We start from the raw sequence: 21,360 nt of genomic DNA, 5'->3' as shown, positions 1-21,360 counted from the left end.
CATTTTGTGACACTAACATCTAGCCACATCAACTAAAATATATGGTGCTATGGGCCCTAACAACTGGATGTTTTGTTAGACAAAGCAAAAAGCAGAGTTTTCTGTGTCTTGACACTGTCTTTCAGACAACCCCTCATACACCTGCCCCTTGATATGCTAAATCCAGGCAAATTTTTTAGGCCAGGTTTAGTGTGGACTTCCAGTGTCAAAACTGGATTGTGTGTAAATTCAATGCAATCTCAGAACCCAATTTTGCAGCTCACACCTCCCTCATTTTACCATCCTATAAAGGAACAGGGGGTGAACTAAGTCTCTGAACCACCAAACGTTGCCAGTTTGTCTCCCTTTTCTTACAGAGGTAACAGTATTTGATCCTTTGGGCTCCTTTGAAAAGTAGCAAATCAGAGGCTATCTAGCATGACCCAGTAACTCGCCTCGATGAACAGATACAACCAAACCAATTCTCCTTAGGTTAGATACCCTTTGTTACAGAGGTGCCAAACAAAAAAAGAAAATAAGTCTTGAGTTTACTTCAACCCAGATCAAAGGCAAGGGGAACTGTAATAAAAAAGAGAGTACTGATTACATAGTCTATAAAAAAGATGACAGGCCAGAAAACAGCTTTACTTTTAATTCCAAGGAAATGAGGTGCATTAAGAACCACATCACCAGCTAGGCAAAGGAGAGGATTGTCCTGCTCTGCTCTGCACTGGGCTGGCATTGCCTCGAGTTCCATGTGCAGGTTTTGGCACCATAATGTAAGAAAAACATCAAACTATTAGACAGTTTCCAAAGGAGAGCAACAAAGATGGTGAAGGGCCTTGAGGGGAAGTTGTGTGAGGAGCAGCTGAGGGCACTGGGTCTGTTCAGCCCGGAGGAGACTGAGGGGAGACCTCACTGCAGCTACAACTTCCACAAGAGGGGAAGAGCAGGGACAGGCACTGATCTCTTCACTCTCATAAGGCATGACTAAAGGACACAGCATGAAGCTGAGACAGGGAAGGTTTACGTTGGATATCAGGAAAAGGTTCTTCACCCAGAGGGTGGCTGGGCATTGGGACAGGCTCCTTAGAGAAGTGATCACAGCACCAAGCCTGACAGAATTCAAGATGCATTTGGACAACAATCTCAGGCCCGTGATGGGACTCTTGGGGTGTTTTCCACAGGGCCAAGAGTTAGACTCAATGAATCTAATGGCTCCTTTCCAGTTCAGAATATTCTGTGAGTCTATGAAATGTTCTGGTATGTCAGTAACAAGTGATTTTTGAGAAAAGTAGAACTGCATTATTTTTTGGAGACATTGCATCACTAGTAGCAATTCTATTTCTCATAAAGAAACTCCACTCTTTGCTATTGAGGGAAACAGTGGAATGTCGAAAAGTCTCCTGAAAGTAACTATGCATATAAAGGAAATTAACATTATGGTATTGGTAACCTTCTATCCATGGCTCTAAATTTAATTCAGAGTTTAATTTAGAGGTGAAACAGAGAGAAGACGGTGCTCCTAATATAAGGCCCATCGTGGCCCTCCTGTCTTTGGTGTCAACAGCTAAAAATCCCTTGCCTGTCCATTACAGATTCTATTGTTTTCTACTTTTTATTTCCCATGTACAAGATCCATCAAGACTGTATCTCAAAAACTAGGTTACTTTGTTCAGTTAAAGGAAGCACAGAATACATTGTGTTAACACATTTTCTAAACTGTTAAACTTTGGTCATTATACACCAGAAGTTTTCCCACAGCACAATTCTAAATCCTCATCAGCCCACCCCACAGTCAAATGTTACTTAGTATAATATTATGAGACAAAAGATGTTACAGACTGTGAGTAACAGATGCAGAAATATGTATTAGTTCAGTCTTTGTGCTCTGCAAATAGAAATCTTCAAGCATGATCCAAGTACATTGAAGACCATAAACAAAAATTATTTTTATATTAAATATTAAATAGTAGTACTTCAACAGAACTGTAAGACACTACAGATGCTTCATGTATTTCCAATGGTTTGGAAAAATATGGTTTGTATGTTTACAATACAGAGCCAATATTCAGAGTAAATTGGGTGTTATTTGTATATTTCAGGATTACAGACCACCCTGAGGAGTGAAAAATCTTAAAATATAACACTGTGGTTTGCCTATAAAGTAACTCTTGAGTATTCTATAGAGATGAAAATATAATCTCTGCAAAAGTATTCCTTTCACCCCTTACTTTATACTCTTTTCCCTTCTCAGGATACAAGACACCTAATTTTCAAATTGATGAAACACTGATTTCAATAATTTTAAACACTGATTTCAATAGCAGCACTCAAAAATATTCAGATGCCTTTAAGACTGAAGGCCCAAAGCTGTAAGAGGCAATTCTTATTATAAATAACTCAATAAACTACTAAACCAAATAAATAATTTAATAATAAAGAAATAAATTAAATAAGGAAGTAGTACTATAGGCCCAAACCTTGTAGTAATCCTGTCAGAACTCTTGCAGGTAACCTGTCAGTACAAGATGTTATTTCTCACCTGTATTACTGCTCAGTAGTTAATCATTCTTCTAAGAGCATCATAGCATTTCCACTTGTCTGGGATGTAGAAAGGCTCAAAGATGTGAGGGAAGGGAGTGTCATAGCCACATACTCTTGCAATAGGAGCTTCCAAATTCAAAAAGCATTCTTCCTGTTAACAAAAATACAGAATAAATGTTAGTGAGGACATTCTTTTCAGGAGTCTTGCATCACAAATTGGGGTCATATGAACTTTGCCAGACTGACAGTCCTGGAAACTCAAAAATTCTATTTATATCACTGAATAAGTAGACATAACCAGAATAGTGCTTCCTCTTGCACAAAGGTCCTTATTAAAAATACAAATTGCATTCATGTTATTTTCATTCTCTGCATGTGTGCTGCATTAAATCATAGGCAGATTAATACATCTGCTATACATTCAAACAACTGCTGCCAAGAAGCATATATTTTAGGAGCAAAGGAGTAAGAGTCTCTTTTCTGTGCCACTTTTAAACATATACAAAAAATATATAATCCAAGAGTGCATATTATTTGTTGGATAAAGGAACATCATATTAAAACTTCTTTGAATTCTTAGATTATTAAGGCTCTGTCTAAGCATTAAGCAGTTAGGAAAAGTAAGTGGATTTGCCTATCTCCAACCTTTGAGTCAAAGCCATGCTCTACTCAACTTCCCCATAATATGTGTTCTACTTGGAGATCAGATTTGATAATGACTCTGAGAATTTCATTACTTGACCTAGAATGGCACAAAATATTACACATGCCACATTAATTTGAAAGTAACCTGTAAATATGTAACATTATCAGCCTTAATAACCAAATAAATAGTGGGGTTTCTGTTTTATTATTCTCAAGTACCAGAATGATGGCATGGAACACAAAAATCTGCAAGAAGTGGATGTAGAAATAACTTAGCCAGACCAAACTGATGTTGAAGCTAATCATCAGCTCCCTTTTCTCCCTATATCTTTAGTAGAGGTATTTGCTTTCCAAAAGAGACAAATGAAGTGATAAAACATGTCTCCTCCTGGTCTCTCCTTTATGGAGTGCAGAAACTGAGAAATCCTGGCCAACTTCCCCTGTACTTGGCTCAGCAAAATGGAAGATGAAGTATTATCTACCAGTTCTTTCCCGCCAGGCCCACAGGGAAAATAGTTAAAAAGCTTTTCTACAAATGCTTTAACAAAAAGTTAAAATGCTTTTCTACAAAAGAGTGCCAAGTAGTTTTTCAGACTGATGAACTGTCTTGAATGCATGTTGCCTTGCAGTCCATGGCAGCCTAACTCTACTTACTGTGCTTTCTATACATCACAATCTTTGGCAGTATAGAATGTACTGGTAACACACTGAGAGCACAACCCTTCACTCCAGCATCATGAAGTGGGTTTTTCTGGACAATGAACCAAAGTAAAAAGTCTAAGAAGTTGTATGATTGCACACAGCATCAATTGCACTTAATAGCCCATTAATTCACCCAGAAAACTTCATAGTCAGAGTAGGTCTGAGGTAAAAGCTTTAAGCAAACAATGTAAATATTTTTGAGCTCCATTTCAAGGCACTATTTTCTTTGCAAAGCAAAAGATTCAAACTAACAAAATCCTGGAAAGCAGACTGTAATAAATCCTTTATCTGTCCATGAGGTAGATCATGATGCCCTACTCTGACCTGCTGGCAAGGGTAATTTTGATACTAGAAGACCTTGATTCCCATCTTGTAACTGACCAATAAGGCAAGGCAACAGATTTTGGACCATCCCAAAACTGACTGCCCAATGCACCTGTCAGTTGCATTACAACAAAGCATGGAAGTATATTCTAGACCCGCAGCCTCCCAGCCCCACAGTGCTGTTTTCAAGTATCTAACACAGACCTAGAAGACAGACTGTTTACACAAACTGATATCTCTCCAGGAAAAACATTAGGAAAAAACTTTAAAGTTAAATGGTTTTGGAAGTAAAGTAGTCAGCATGGGATTTCTGGTTCAGGGTAAAATGTTTAGTTTTGAAAATGTGTATGAAAAAGCCATACTCTATTAGTGGGATAGTCATAACTTCCAACATTCAATAAAGTAAAAAAATTATTATTTTGTTAGAAAAGTGTTTACAAAACTACAGCTATAGTTATTAGCTCAACCTATCTACATTTTTATTAATGTAAAAAAAGTCCAACAAAACATTAAATTGCTGTTCTTGCCCTGCTTCCTAACTGCAGAGGCCAAATTCTGGCCTCAGTTATTCAATATAACCTTTGCCAAATTTCCTTCATTTGCCTGATTTTCACTCAAAGCTTTCTGGAAAATATATTATTATATTAGGATATAAAGGCCTATAATTGATCACACAGTTCTGTTTCAACATTTGATGCTTAATACACTCTTCTTAAGACTTTTCAAAATAACTTAAGAGCACAGGTCACAGTAAAAATCTGTTATTGAAATTCACAGCAGTCAAATGCAACACTTTAAAACAATCACATGCCTTGATTTTTAGAAAAGGAGATAAAACCAAGGACTTGCTGGATATTGCAAAATTGTATGTGAAATGGATCCTCCAGTATGTGGTAGACTCAATCTATTTCCTCAGATCACAGTATCCTAGTATGCTAATATAGAAAACCTTATCCAAGTTTATTTTAGCTTTCTTTAAAAGTACACTTTTATCAGATTCAAGTACTCATTGCTAAATCAGGGTTCTGAGTTAAAAACTCTTAAAAATCTTTAAGTGAGAACTGCAGACATTTACAGAGATATACAGTTGTACAGAAAGGATAAAATAAAATCTCCGGTTCATTATTGGACATTACTAAAAGAAAATATTACTCATCCATCTGCAATGTATGGAAAAATAAAGCAAGCTCATCTGCCGTTTGGAGGAAGTGCTTTCAGGCATCTGGTCAAGAAGAAGATAGTTAAAAGAATTTTTTTGCTCTAGCCTGTCCTTCATCTGAAGGGACTCTCTACAATTCCACAGTCACAATAAACAGACCTTCAAATGCGTTTGGTAAGTAAGTACTGGTAAATGAGACTATTTAATGCATATATAGCAAATCAGACGAATTCAAACTCAGTCTTTCCCCCATTATAGTCTTAATTACTTTATTTCTCTATTTTTTGGATCTATTTAATTTTTCCCCTATAGCTAGCATGGATTAAAATCCATAAACAGGATTTTTTTAAAATTTTTCATTTCTATTGTGTGTAGAATACTTCCTAAATGAGAAAGCTTTCCTGTAAAAATAAATTATTTCTGCAACATTTTATGTCCTCAGAGTCTCTCCCACATTATTTTTATTTTGCAACACTAAAAGTACTACAAAAAATAACAGCTTCTAGAATGCCAAATGGCTACTACATGAGACCAGTGATTTTACAACTCCTTTTTCAGTACAGGAATTTACTTTCTGAAGGTCGATAAAAAGTTTATGTTAAAGGCTAATATGAATACAAAGAATTAGATAGAACTCTTGATGTTTATTTTGATATTATAGTTATTATAATAAAAAGAAGACTAAACATAAAGTCCATTACACAAGGCAAACCGTAGGAACATGCTTCATGCAGAAGTACACATTTTTTGGCTGACAATAACAACAAAATTTAGACTCAATTCATTTGCAAATGACTTGCACGTTGCAAAACTTTAATTAAATTGTGGTCTGTTCTGAATTTTGCCATCTCATCTAGAGATTTGAAAATTTTAAAAACCACATATTTAATTAAAGAACTTTTCAGAGAGAAAACTTACTGCATCAGAGTTTCACTTTCTATTCTGGATTTTTATTCAGATGTATTTATGCTGTTGCCATAAACTAAAGTGTGGGGCTTAAGCAGGTAAGAAAATTTATTTCAGATCACTTTTTTTGTGATTGTTACATCTATATGATCTATTACTTCCACATACAGATTTTCAACTGTAAATTACCTATTATCGTAAAAATAAGATCAAACCTACTATAGGTTAATAATGAACACGGAAATCTCATTTAAATAAAATCTGTTCTTTAACTCAGAGCTTAGATTTTCAAAAGAAGCTTTCTAAAGATGTTGTCAATCAAACCTCATTTTATAAAATGTGGATTTCATGCACAAAAACTGACACCAAATAAAGACTAAACTTCTTTTTCCCTGGTTTCTGCTTAAAAATAATGTCTTATTTTAAAAATGTACTTTCTATAACAGAAAAGTCAAGCGTCTTCAGTTGTCATATGTTTCTCAATCGCAGTACAGTACTTTCCTTTACAGCTGCAAGCACCAAATGCTACACATTTTGAACACAATTTGCTTTGACAACAAATATGTCGCATTTCTATGAACAGTCACTTCTATGAGCTACGCAAGTACTATACAATGCACCCACAAGATATTTTCAAGTTGAGATATGAGTAGAGAGAGTGATCTATATATCCTTTCTTTAGAGGAACTTTTTTTTTTCCAACAGCCTAGCCATTTTTGTCCTAAAGTACTTTTATAAATCTTTTCCTGATAGTTACAACCATGACACAATTTTTCCTCAGAGAACTCTGCAGATGTACGTTATAAACTTTTAACTTCTATAAAATATTTTTCTCCTTTTCAAATCAATTTAAGACTATATATTTATAACTTAGCACAGATTAATAATGATCCATTTTATTTGTTACCGAATCTTTGAATTTATGGAATTAATATCTTGTCAAATACAGAAAAATAGTTAGCTGCTAAAATTATTTATTTTGTAATTTCCAAAAGAGATGAAACTTTTACTTACAAAATACACAGTACTTATAAAAAAAAGAAAAATTTAGGGGGGAAAAAAGTCTGTTCTGTGTAATTCATTGCCTTGTTACTATTGAAAAGCAATTAACTGCAAATATTGTCTTTGCAGTAATAAATCACATAAAAGAGTACTTATAGAAAAAGTAAAATTTATTCTATAGAAGATAAAATATTATAACATAAAATGAACAATTCACACACCAACTTGAAGAGTGCTTTCGAATTTCTTTTCAGTCAGCTTTAAAAATGAATGGAACAATCTTTAATAACCCAATATACAACTGGTATAGTCTGTTAAATTTTCCTTATCAGGTTAACAACAGAGCCACTCCAAGAAACACTGACAGCATGAGCATTAACTTGAAGCTGTTGGAAATAGAGACTTGATCAGTGGCTGAGTTGTCTTGGTGGCAGAACTGCACAAAGAAATCAGCACTGCATTCCCAAGGTATTTACAATACCAAACAAACAAAAAAAAACCACAAACCAAACAAACCCCAAACTTTATTTATGTCAAATAATTATCTTTTCAACAAGGAGGAAAATGAATAAAAAGTAAATTTTGTTTCTTTACAACTTATCTTGTTTTATGCAAAAAAGGCAAAGACTTTCTATGAAAATATTACATCACTTAAATTGATTCTGGTAGAATCTAGGACTTGAATTGAAATATATTCAATTCAGAAGAAGACACAGACAGGAATTAAGGTCTTCCTAGTAAATGTATAATCTGTATTGTTTGGGGTACGAGGTACAGCAGCCACAAAATTCTTCTCCACAAAATAAAGGGGACAAGACAGATATCCTCAAGAGGACGTGGAATGACTTCCAGGTTATGGAATATGCTACTTTAAGTGAACCATAAAAATGTCTTTTGGCAAGTCAGGTTTTTAATAATTAATTGCAATCTGCTAGATGATCACTTCCCACCTTTTTGCTACAAATACTAGAAACACTATTTTTTCCTAGGCAATTATGTTAGATATGCATAATATGTCAAAATTATTCTAACAGAAGTTGTTCCTCTATATAGCAGCAAACCACCTTACAGCAAAGTCACTACAAATTATGTTATTCTATAGGATATTCCAAGTTTCCTGTGCACTTTTGTAAGTGGCAATTACAAATATTTGCAGCAGGACCCACATATTTTCTAAAAGCATGCCCAAAACCCTAGAGCTAGAATGATTTCCCAGGCCCATAAGTATCTGAACATACTTGTTTTATTTAGCTACTTGGCATTACTAACTGATCTGTTCAGTAAATGATCCTGCAAACTGCTACACGTACAATAACATGGCTGAATAATCCAAGGGAAATCAACAGAGCTGAAGTGCCTGCATAAAATTATTCTTACGTGAAAATGTTTGCAGATCACAGGTCATTTTTCTGCATGAATGAGCAGTTGTTCTGCACAACAAACATTTGTTAAGCTTTTCAGTAAAGATTAACCCAACTCTAATTACTTCCTACCTTTTAATAACAAAGCTAGAAATATGCTACCAGAGTAATCAAACCTTATACTTTTCAATCATCATTTATCACCTACCATTCTAATTACTTATATAAGTATTTTGTAAAAACATCTTCTGGTTAAGCTCAGCATGCCAAAAGTGACTGGAAGGATTTGCTCCTAGGAGTTTTAAAAGTCAGTGAGTGGTATTTTTATTTTTACAGCTGTTGAGGCAGCTGAGAGATTCTTCCAAAGACAGCCTTGTCAGTCTATGTATCTGGCACAGTAAAATACTGGTAGAAGTATTTCGCTCAACACGCACTAATGAATTTCAAAGGAAATGCAATTTCAGCTGCTGTTACTAAAAAATTTAAACCAGCACATTTCCCTTTTTGTATCGAAGCATTTGCATTTCGGGACTGTGCAGTGAGAATGATGTTGTCACTGTGACTGTCACCAAATCCTTCCCTAGGGCAAACCTACAGCTTGGCCAGGCAGCCAGGGAGACGCAAGTACAAAAGAACTATCCTGTCCTCCCATGAAAAGGTTAGGGCTTACCTAATATCTTTCCAGATTTTTTTACATGATCACCTTTGCAAAACAGGCTCAGAGTGGAGGAGATTATTAGATCACTTGACACTAAGATATAAGGAATTTCATGGTGTATTATTTAAACCAAGCCATAATTTTACTTATAAATTTAGTTTATCAGAAGCCGCTTAATGGTTCAAGCCCTCAGGTAGAAGAATTCTAGTGAAAACTTCAAGTGAATAATAAATATTCTCTCATATAAAGGAAAAATTAACAGTTAAGAAATCTGACTGGATTTCTTAACAGACATAATTTTTATTCTACAGAAGCAGTTTAAAAAGTTGGAGAAAAATATAATGAGGTTTTAATATAAAAGTTTATGCAAAAAAGTATTCAGAAACACTAAGATAATTATATTGGAGACTGAGCTTTTGGGTACAGGCTAACCTAAAAAGCATGAAATAGTTATTTCACCCAAATTCTTAGAATAATTAGCTTTTCTTCTTTCCTAGAGAGATGCAATTTTTTATAGTTTTGATCATTTTACACATCATTTCCTAAATTACTATTCAAACAGGCTACATTGATATTCCAGTATAATGAAAAACTGCCAACAAAACAAACAAAAACAAGTCCTATAAGAAAATAAGAAATGAATATTTCATTAATTTTTGCAGCTATAGTCAATGCAACTCTGTTACAAAAGACTAAGAAATGGGCTGCAAATGAAATACTTTTATTTTAAAATGTTTAATAAAACCATAAACAGCTCACATTACATCTCTTAATTTAAAAAATGATCCAAAAATGAAGAAGAATAACATATTTCAGAGGCTATGAAATTTTGAGTTTCTTTTATGCCAGATCAAACAGTTCAAAATTATTGCCCTGATTTCGAAGAGTCGATGAAATGCATGTATATGTGTATGTGGGATCTGCAACATATTCAGCAATATTAAACACAGAAACTCGGATAAAAGAATTAAGTATTTTTACACAAGAGAGAAACATAACAGTAGATGTCAAATGTATATTTTAGGAGTCTCACTGAAGTTTTCATTGGATTAGATAGAAGTATTTAACTTGGTCTATGTTTTAGATCATTTAAATAAATTTCATACTTAAAATGGTTATGTGAACCTTACTTTTATACTAAATCATTCCCACAAATTTAACTTTCACCCCACTAATGAACTTACTTTCAAGTCAAAACTATAAATCTTTTATATAACCTAACCTATGTCTTCCACCAATGTTATCAATTGTACAGTGACATTTCTTAATGAAGAAACAAAGTAAAATACCTACACAGCTGCCTTTAGCTACTGTGAAGCACCTCTCATAATTTTCTTCTTTTCCATTTCAGTTAGCACTCAACATAAAATTGCCATGAATGAAATACAAAAAGAAGCTATTGGTAATACTGCAAAAGGAAAATTGCAATAGAGTTCAAATTGAGGTTTTCTTTTCCACCTATCTGCTAAACAGTAAAAAAAAACAGTGTTTCCCTCATGTAAGTAATTGGCAGAAATTCTCAGCTTATTCACTAACTAAAAATTTTGGAGATCTCAATCTGTCCGGATTCTACCAGATTAGATACTCTAATAAATGGCATTCAATAGCATAATACATAAAATCAGAATATCATAAATATAAAACAGAACTATAGTACAAATGGACATTGATTTACTAATTGCAAGGCTTGATTTTATTAAGCTAATTATTAAACAGCAATCCTAATTTACATCTGCCCTGAAAAAAAAAACTCCACCAGTATTATACTAATGCAGGATTGTTTGAGAATTAGTGTTTCCTATGTCAGATTTTTTTTTCCAAATTTTAACATAGCTCTTGACATCGGGCTTCTGGTTTCATCCAGTATCCAGTACTGTGATTGTACAGCAGCACCAGCTCTAGCCTCCTGCAATCACAGAGACTGTGATACATGACTGGCAACAGGAAGCATAAAGGGAGAACCCAAAACGTAGAATTCTATGAAAGTCTGAGATTTTTATTTCCTTTCCTAGTGACCAAACTCACCACTGCTTGAATCAGGTTTCCTGTCACCTAAAGCCACTACTGATGTCACAAGTAAGGGATTAGGTGCGCTTACACTGATGTGCTCTCCCAGCTGGGCAACCACAAAATCAAAGCACATTTTTAAACAACAGTTATCCAGTCATGGAAATTTCTGTGCCCACCAGGCCATATGCCTGATTTCCTCTCAACAAATGAGACCACCAGGCCATGCACAGCTGAAACTGGGGCTTTTTTCCCCAAACTTCTGATGAAGAGTAAGGATACAAAACTTGGCAAGGTCTCAGAACTGAAGTTCTGTCTCTGCCATCACAGAAGGCCACAGTTTCTATAACAAATTGACTGTATTGTACTCTGTTGTGATAATGCTGTAGCGTGGTTATTGGCTGTTTTATCCACACTCCTCCTGTATGACATTTGAAACTTTTTCTAATTTCAAGCTATTCATTTCAGATTCATTCATATATAGTTTTCCCCCAGTATTACTTTAGCAAACAGTTTTCTCCTAGTTACCTTTGTTAATTTTTCCAGTAAAATTATAAACAGGACTTACATGCCTTTAGTCTTCCTTTTGAGTGGGAAGAAGGCAGGCACTGTTAAACTATTTTCATAGAGCAAGCTCTCCACAGCTTCTGATGAGCCTAACACCTCCTGACTTATGTCACCTGGTTTCAATTTTTAAAAAAAAAAGACTACTTCCCCACACCACTGTTTTCTACAACAAAACAATTCCTTACTATTTCTACCATAAGGGCCTCTCCAAACACACTTTTTATCCAGCTGAGCTGAAGACAATTGATACACCAGCTCTTCCTCTTTTGCCAAATAAATAATTTATAAGCTTATGCTTAAAAAAGTAGTTCCTAGCCATATTGAAACTCTGCTTCTGAAACCCTCAATATCAGCCAGGTTCATTATAGGATTCTAATTTTTACTGTATCAACAATAGACTGGTGTTGTGACTTCAGAATTCTAAGTTTTGTAACTAAGAAACTACAAGAATGTTAAGATCTAACCAAGCCTTAAAAAATGCTACTCTTTACAACTTTGCAATATTTTTGAGAGCTCACCATACCACAATCCCCACATCATATACCTTGCAGTTCTTGTCCTGACAAGATTTTATAAGGTCAGGATCTAATCTGTCAAGTAAATCTGCCAAAATCTACACTTACTCTTTAAAGACCAGCAAATTCACTGACAAGTTTCAAAAAACATGAAGCTGACAACACTTTTATCAGAGCACAATAGCACAAGAAAATTAGTACTTCATGCTTTTAGAAGTGAATTATTAGCTGTCAAGACTGAAAAACAGTATTCAAAAAATCCAGCCAGTACAGAAGTTATTATGGGTTTTTTTTCACTGTATTTGGTGAGATTTTTCACTTGTCAGATGGTAAAAATACAGTCAACCAATCCTGCTAACAACTAAGAATGAAACATGCAGACACTGCTAATATGGGTTTAGATCCCTAAAGATCCAGTTTAAGTGTTTGATATTGTACTTTTTCTTGATCAAGACAAGAAATGTCTTCTTTCGTGTTGACTTTTAAAAAAGTCATGAAATGAAGTTCACACATAACACTATTTTCCTGGTTTGTTTCTGCTATGAATTCAGGAATACTCCAGAAATTATGGGGTTTGTTGGCTTCATAGTTTCCTATCCATTATAAAATCAGTATTACTTTGAATACTCTACAAAAATAGAGGTTTAAGCATCTTTCTCTGAACAGTATATAATTTTTCAAGGCATTTCCACTTATTTTAGTGATCACCACAAATTATATAGAGAAAGAAAAGCTTAGCTTGTAGTGGTTAATAAACAACTTCAGCCTAGAAAACCCAGTGACTGAACAGCTCAGGAGCTGAAATTTGCTGTAACACAGTGACCACAGCATGCTGAAATTCAAGTTGCTGCTTTCTTATTGAATACAATTATTTCCTTTATTCAAACATATTTTGAAAATTTTCTTAATTATTTGATATAAGTTTTCTAAATTATTACAGCTGTTTTCAAGACTGCTTTCCTTCTGATTTCCCCCAACCAAAGAATCACGTAGGGGTAAAAAGGCAGTTCTGTGTAATTCATTAGCTTGTTACCATCAAAAATCAAGTAATGCTATTTATGTTCTTAAAAGGGAGACAATTCAACAGGATCTCTAGTTCTCAGGCACTGCTAAAATGTTTCAAATCTCTCCAAAGGGATATTTACTCTAAAATGAAATGTACCATCCTTTGAAAATATTAATCCTTACTGACTATAAAGGAGGTCTGTACTGCCTAGATTAGAGATGAAACTTTTTAGATCAAAACCAACTGAGTAATTATTTAAAAAATTCAAATTCACGCCACCTCATTGCAGTGGCTGTCTTTACACAGGCAGTCACAGAGAGGAAACAAATGTTCACAATTAAATGGAATTATTGCAGAAGGTAGACCACTACAAAATCTGTGGTATCCAGTAAGAGTGTCCATCAGTAATAGTGAAAGAGATAATGATACTTGAAAAATCGATGCATGTTTACCTCTCTTTCAGGCCTGATCCACTGCCAAAAGTGGTAAAATCTTTCTGGACATAAAATACAGGATGACATATATTGTCAGTACACAGACAGTGAAAGGTCTTGATATCTTTCAAGTTTCTTAACTACCTGGAATTCCAAGCTGGTATAATATGCAGCTTTACAGGTGAATGAAGATTGCAGGTAATCAAACATATAGAAGGAAAATCAATGCCATTCATTAGGTGACTTCTGAAGTTGCTCCTATAATTTTGGTAAACCCATTGGCTTCTTGAAATTTCTAAATCCATGTATAATGTTACATATAGTATTTAGAACCAAATGTTTCCCTCACTAGCTAAAAACTCCATATGAAAATGGGGTAAATTCAGATCTTCCTACTCAAAGTTAAATCTGAATTTCAATCCTTAAACAACAGTAAAAGTTTCTTTATAACTTGCACAAAGATGGTAACATTCACATTCATTCACATAATCCCATCATGCTTACTTATATAAAAAATCCTTTTCTTAGTATTCTGAATATAGACAGTGATTAAATACACAGTAATTAGAGGATTTTGCCTCAGAGGAAAGTAGATTTTTCAATTTTGGTTCAACCAAGTAGGATTCCTGTCAGAGAAAAGCTTTTAAAAGTGTCTTGGTAAGACAACATTGATGATGTAATTTGATTTTTGAGTAACAGTGGACTGCCTCCTCTGTATTACTTACCATGTTCCTTGCACATCTGAAATATTTCCCATACATTCTGGAGACAAACTGCTTACTTTAGGCATTCTGAATAAGTGGGAACAATTTTCTGACTCAACATATAGCAATATATGGTGTTACAACTCATACTTCAGAGAAATTTTGTCTCCTTTCACTTCTGCCCTTTGGACTGAATAGAGGTACGGCCATCAATATATTTATTAGCATATAACCACATTAATTCCATCAATATAAATATATTTTGTGGTTGACTCAGATATGTGCATATGAGACTTGAACTGGACACCTACAATACACAGAATGTGTATTGTGACACCTACAATATATTATATTCAGTGCTAATTTTTTATAATCAGTCTTTCTTATTCTCAGCCAAACAATATTGTTAATGTAAGCTGGTGGCCAGGCCAGCAAGAATCAGATGTTTGGAGCCTAATCCCCAATTAAGGTATCTGAAGCTATTCTACAACAAGCAAATAAACAATAAACAAACAAAATTTAATTTCTAAGTACTCCCATGAATAATAAATAACCACAGAGTTGGGTAAAATTTGAAAGAGGGACATTCTCCTTTTGTGGCTCTCCAAAAATGACACTGCCACCAAGCAGCAAAGAAGGGAGCTCAAGCAGGGCACTTCTGCCCATGGCCAGGGATGGCAGCTCCCAACCCCCATGCTCCACACATAAGCATTTTATCCAATGGACATGAACACAAAACAGAAAACAGACCAGGGAAGAAGCTCAAACTTTTAACCAAGAACACCAAGTATGTCAGAAATTGCACCTGGAAAGACAACTAGTATTCCCTGAAAAACTTCCTGCTGAAACTGGCAAAAAGATTTAACATTGGCATTTTCTGACAGAGAAGTATTTTGCCAAAAAGACCATGGTCAGTCTTAAAATAGAGGCACTTTATCTATATTTTTTTTTTTTTTTTTTTTTTTTTGCTAAAGAATGGAAGTGTTGCATGTAATTAGCTTCCAGCTTGATTGAAAAAATAGATTAGCAGGGGCTAAATATTAGCAGCCCTAGTAAAATTGGTTATTCCTCCCTCCAGGTCCTCAGCAACTTTCATCTGTCTTCTTCTCCTACCATTAATGTCTTGGATCTAACTATGACTTACAGAGGTATTCAAACATAAGAGTCTGAACATCTTTTACAGTTCATCTTGAAGAAAAATATTGAAACTATGTAAGGCAAAGGGACAGATACATCATATTTCTACTTGAATGTTTCATATATGAATTGCAATGCTTGTTTCTCTGGAATAACACCAGTCAATGCTAACCACCCAAGGGGCCCTCCAAGATTTAATTACCGAAACTTGGGCCTGCAGATAACTTTTTTCTGCGGCAATAGTGAAGTATAAGTTTGACTGTATTTAGAGCAGCAGCCAATCCTAAAATACAATTCATCCATCTCAGCTGTCCAACAAAAGCATGGAGTTTTCACATTATAATGCAGGATTTAAGGAGTGGGCTTTTCTGCCTTTTTTTTATTTTCCCTTCAGGTTTTTGCAGGAACACCACGTGAGTTGTCTTTGGCCTCATCAACTACTTCTTGTATGCTTTTTGGATATCACTGTTACCAGTATTTCTGCCTCCCTGACGGAACATCTTAGGTCTGAGGTTTCATGATTCAGAGCAATTATATCATAAAAATTGAATGTTAAAACAATTCATTTACACATATGTTTATACTGCCCTGAAGATTTTGTACACTGAGATCAGATTATAAAGCACATGGGAACTAAGCTTGTGTTTCAACTTCAGCTAACAGGCTATTCAGATACAGTAAATTGTTTTAAATTAAGACAACTGCACTTAATTTTAAAGTTTGTGAATGTTTATAATTATATTATACACTAATGTATTTTGCAACAAATTAATTACATTATTTGGCAAAAATACAAATGGAGTCCTTTACATTTCTATTGTATTATTTAAACCTGGCTTTGATTATAAAACCTATGGACAGCTGTAGAATAATTTTTCCTTTAGTCATAAGTTATATATAAGAGTTAAAATGCATAAAATTAAATATACAGAATTCCACATACCATAAAATAATTATTATTGTATTTTTAAGGTATGGAAAACTAATTTTTAATATTTACAGTGTACCAATCAGTGGGTTTTTTAAATCAAAAGTTATGGGTTTTTTTCTGAAGGACAGTTACTAATATGGCCAACATTTTTCTGATCTTTAGAATTAAATTTAATAATTTTAAAATAATAATAAATGATAAACATGTCAATTTAGTACAAAAAGAAATTATTTAAAATAACAGTTCCATATTTAAGTTCTGAATGTATGTTCCATAATTGACTGTTAAATTTCATGCTATGAAATAGGCATGAGAATGACTTTCAGATTTTAAAACTGTACTGCTACTACAAACCAGAGTACATGGAAGCAATTAACTTAGATTACAACCATCTTTGACTGTGTTTATAGAAAATTAAGCTTTACAAAATCTTATTTAAAATCATGGTTACTTCACAAATATGCTTAGGATATGCATAAAGAGAATTAGAGGTAATCTATTATTTTTTAGTATCAAAGTATGCAAAGAAATATACTGTATTATAATATACTGAATTATAATATACTCTATTATACTGAAGTAAAAGCAAACCCATACATTTTCTCTGAAATATATTTCATAATTGTTACTAATATTTATATAAATAAGCTCACAAAATTCTTTCATTATTACTTCCACTAATCACCATTCTGAATTTTTTCTACAATGTAAACAAAATGACTGGGTCAAAATTGAAAAAAAAAAAAAAAAAAAAGCTACATACACATTAACGATTCCAGCCCTGTGAGAAGTGAAATGCTTTCCCATGTTTACTTAAAACACAGATTTCAGTCAGAGGTGACAGCAAGTCAGCAATAAATAACACAAAGGGTCAGGTGTGAACTTTTTGTGAAAGAAACAGCACAAAACATGCTAAGGCACTAAACTCTCTTACTTTTACTTATTCTACTGCTCAAACATGTTACAGCCCACTAAACTGCAGACTAAAGGCAAGAAACATTTCATTTTTAAAACAACTCCTCAGTTTGGTTTTCATGCCCTCAGGCAAGGACTCCCATTCAGCTCCCTGGGTATTTTGGCTATATAGGAAGATAGGTATCCATGCCATCAAATATTCACATTTCCGCAGTATCTGCTCAAAAACTGTAAGAGCTGAAACAACTGATTTTGCTTTATACTTATTGTAATTCAATTCATTCGAAGACAGTGACCAGTCTGCTCCAAATGCTGCTCTGGAAGTGGGCCCTGAGAAAAGCCATCTGTTCCACTCAATAAAATAAATTTTGTGGGCCCTCTTCCACTTTTATTTCTGAATTCAAGTGCCAAACACCTGCAAATTCTCCAGGCAACTTCCAGATCCAAAATTCCCACTTCTGTCAGGACACATTTCAAGATGTAAGTGCACCACTGCAGTGACTGGCAGCTCCTCAGGGTGGAGCCCCCACAGTAAGGGGGCATCTCCGGGGGGCACAGAGCCCTCCCCTCCACGGAGCAGTCAGGGATGGCTTAATGGTCACTCTCCAACCTTGGGCAGTACAAGTCAGTCCCTCAACTCACAAAGCAAACACTGAATGCCAGGTTTGGCCGTTTTAAGACACCTAAAAGTAGGTTTTGTTACTCAGAAGCCACTGAATAAATTTGTGTTAGTGTACTACCCAGAGGAAAAAGGCAACAACCACAGTTGAGTATTACCTGAAAGGACTTCAAGATGCATTTGGACAGTAAAATATTCAATTTAGAACTGTTTTGTCAACAAAATGTCTCAAATCGGTCCAAGAGAGTAGGCAGTTTCTAACCTCAACTGGGCTATTTTAGAGCCAGCATCTGGTTTAAGCCAGTTGTCCAAAACTTCCTCACAGTTAGAGGAGAAGAGAGGGCCCCCGCGGGGCATGGCAGACCCTGGGCATTCTGTGTGACTGAGACTTCTGCTTTGTGACTGCAGAGAGAGCTTACGGCACCAAAACTTCCCAGTCCCTTCACATACCCCAGCTCAGACAATTGTCCAGTCAAGCAACAATTAAATCAAAAATTAAGTTCCTTTTTATACAAAGAGTTATAACCATTAAATTTAATGTATCTTAGCCATAAAGAGTATACAAAGAGTACACAATTACCGTGAGCCTTGGTCATCCTGACGGTTACCTACATAGTGAGGTGAACCTTTATTTTTCATACAGTGCAATAAATCATGCTGGCAGATGACACAATAGAGCATGTCTAAATCAAGAGAGCCACTGAGGAATACCTAAAAACTATCCAGCCAAAGAACTGCAAAGAACCGGCGCTAAAATCTCCCACTTGCCAAAAAGCGCTACAGGGTCAAAAGGAAAGTATAAAAATACTCTGTGATGAGGAAATGCTCAACAGCTTTTAACACTGTAACACACTTGCCTATTAGCATGGTTATCTGCTTATCTGATATATTAGACATATCTGATATATTTGTGTTATATCAAAGATCAAATCTTTTCTCTGGCTCCAGGACTTCACCATTTTATGGCATCACTCAGTGCCTAGATGAAATAAGTGCATCTGGGAGAAATAACTCTGGTCTCCCTCAGTTTAAAACATAGATACCCATGTTCTGCAGCTGAAAATCCTAACTTTCAACTCTCTTGCTATAAATGCTAAGCATTTCTGATCTGAGAAAGAACTTTCTCTCCTTAATACTCAAGGGTGAAGACTGGCAGGAGAAAAATGAGTAACGGGTCGCTCACCATTTCCCAGCTATGGAAACAAAACCATCAGCGGTTCCAATCGGATCAAACACTTTGCTCTGCTAAGTCTGAATCAGCTTTTCCAACCGAGTAGTTAGAGGTTACAGCACATGATAAAATCAAAACACCAACGGCATTTCAGAGAAAATTATTGCAAACATCAGGATTTTCAAATATTCAAATGCAGGAGATAATTCTTTAGTATTCTGAATAGTAAAATGTGCTCAATTGTAAAATCTGGCACCCACATAGCAATGTAGATCTTATGAACCTGAGCAAAAACCTAAGGACAGTCTTTGAAGTTTCAATTAAGTGTGTTTATTTGTAATCTTATTTTTATTCTCTAGAAATTGTGTTCACAATGAAGAACAAAAAAAAAATTGGAAGTCCAGTAAAGTGTAAACATAATTACAACCATATGCAACACATTCCCGTAACCAAATGTTTGTGGAAAAGCCTGAATGATATGGAAGAATGACTCTCAACAGAATAATTTTCCTGATACAGTCCTCTTGTATTTTAAAATAACAATTTTTGAATATTTTTATGTATGCAATCCTCTCAGTCTGTTCAATTACTAAAGATAGTAAGTCACGGGTAATGCCAGTTTTATTACAGAGCTTCAATCACATTTACTTATTTTTTCATGCTTCAGAGGCTTGTCCTCTAGAATTAATGTCATCTGTCATTTTGCAGACTGCCACCGTGATTGCATATCTACTTTTTATGAATTCTTAACTTTGCAAACACTCCTGAAATCCCCTGAACTCAGTCCTCCTTTTGGACTCTATTCTGAACTCCAATACTATTTCTTTCCAGTACTGTTAGTGGGAGAATTAGAATTAGAGCAATTCTAAAATCCAAATTTCTGTCACTGTTTCAGGATATTTGACAACTCGGGCATTGAGGAAACACACCACACTGATAAAGCTCATGTTGTTAAGTGTATTTCTTACTAATACTTAAAAATCTAAAGGAATTTCTGCTTCCTTTCACTCGATAAAGTGTCATTTTATCTATAGCACTGCACTAAAACAAGTGAGATTTTTGACAGACCTGTTTCACTTACTTGTATTTTAATATCTGAGATAATTATTATTTAAGTAATTTTAAAAACCTTTTAAAACTCACATTTCTCAGCTGTATTGTGGGTAACACTACTGCTTACTCTTTATGTATGTAGTAACGTTTAAAAGGATACACTACCACTTTGTTAAGAATTTAAGGCTGGGATTTGAAAATTTCGTTTGATATCTCTTACAAACCTCCCACTGAATATTTGCTATTATAGGGGAAGAGACTGGTTTTGTAATTATCTTCAGAAAAAGTATATCTTTAGCCTTTAATTCTTCCTTTTCATAGCCACCATTACAAGGTGCTCCTACAATCTGGTGAACTTTAGGCAGATGCTATGGCAGCTTAAATAATTATTTTGATTGGGTTATGATACTGTAAGTACTTATTCACAGATTTTCCCTCACTGAGATTTTTAAGTGTGAATCCTTATTTTATAGCAATCTTGAGGTATGTAGATATATTCAAAGGTATTTCAAGGGTAGCTGGTCCTTCTGCTTCACTTACATTTTATTAATGGGTTCACAGAATCACAGAATTTATAGGGTTGGAAACAACCTCTAAGATAATTGAGTCCAACCATTAATGTAGCATTGCCAGGTCTCCCTCTAAACCATTTCCCAATTTGCCACATCGACACCTTTTAAATACCTCCACAGTGATTTCGCCACTTTCCTGGGCAGCCTGTTCCAATGGTTGACAATCCTTCAGTGGAAAAATGTTTCCTAATATCCGACCTAAACTTTTCCTGGTGCAGCCTGAGGCTATCTCCTCTTGTCCTACCCTCTTGTCACATGGGAGGAGAGACCAACCCTCAGACTACAAGCTCCTTACAGGTAGTTGCAGAGAGCAACAAGGTCTCAGAGAGCTCAGTGATCACTTCCATCAGTTCACTCAATACCCTTGGGTGGATCCCACCCAGACCCATAAACCTGTATGGGTCTATGTCGTGTAGGAGGTCACTGACCATTTCCCTTGGATTATG

General features: G+C 34.9%; 1 protein-coding gene across 1 annotated transcript in view; it reads right to left on the bottom strand.

Moving 5' to 3' along the window:
- The window catches only part of BCKDHB (branched chain keto acid dehydrogenase E1 subunit beta), a 109,556-nt gene that overhangs the window by 2,678 nt on the left and 85,518 nt on the right, over positions 1 to 21,360 (bottom strand). Inside the window, exon 10 of the mRNA XM_030267500.4 lies at positions 2,525 to 2,677. Within this exon, the coding sequence (XP_030123360.3) occupies positions 2,537 to 2,677 (141 nt within the window). The 3' untranslated portion in view covers positions 2,525 to 2,536. The remainder of the gene's footprint in view (positions 1 to 2,524; positions 2,678 to 21,360) is intronic.

The sequence above is a fragment of the Taeniopygia guttata genome, chromosome 3 (genome assembly GCF_048771995.1).
Source record: "Taeniopygia guttata chromosome 3, bTaeGut7.mat, whole genome shotgun sequence".
NCBI lineage: Eukaryota > Metazoa > Chordata > Aves > Passeriformes > Estrildidae > Taeniopygia > Taeniopygia guttata.
Note: the sequence above shows the minus strand (reverse complement) of the source record. Positions and strands in the feature narration are given on the sequence as shown.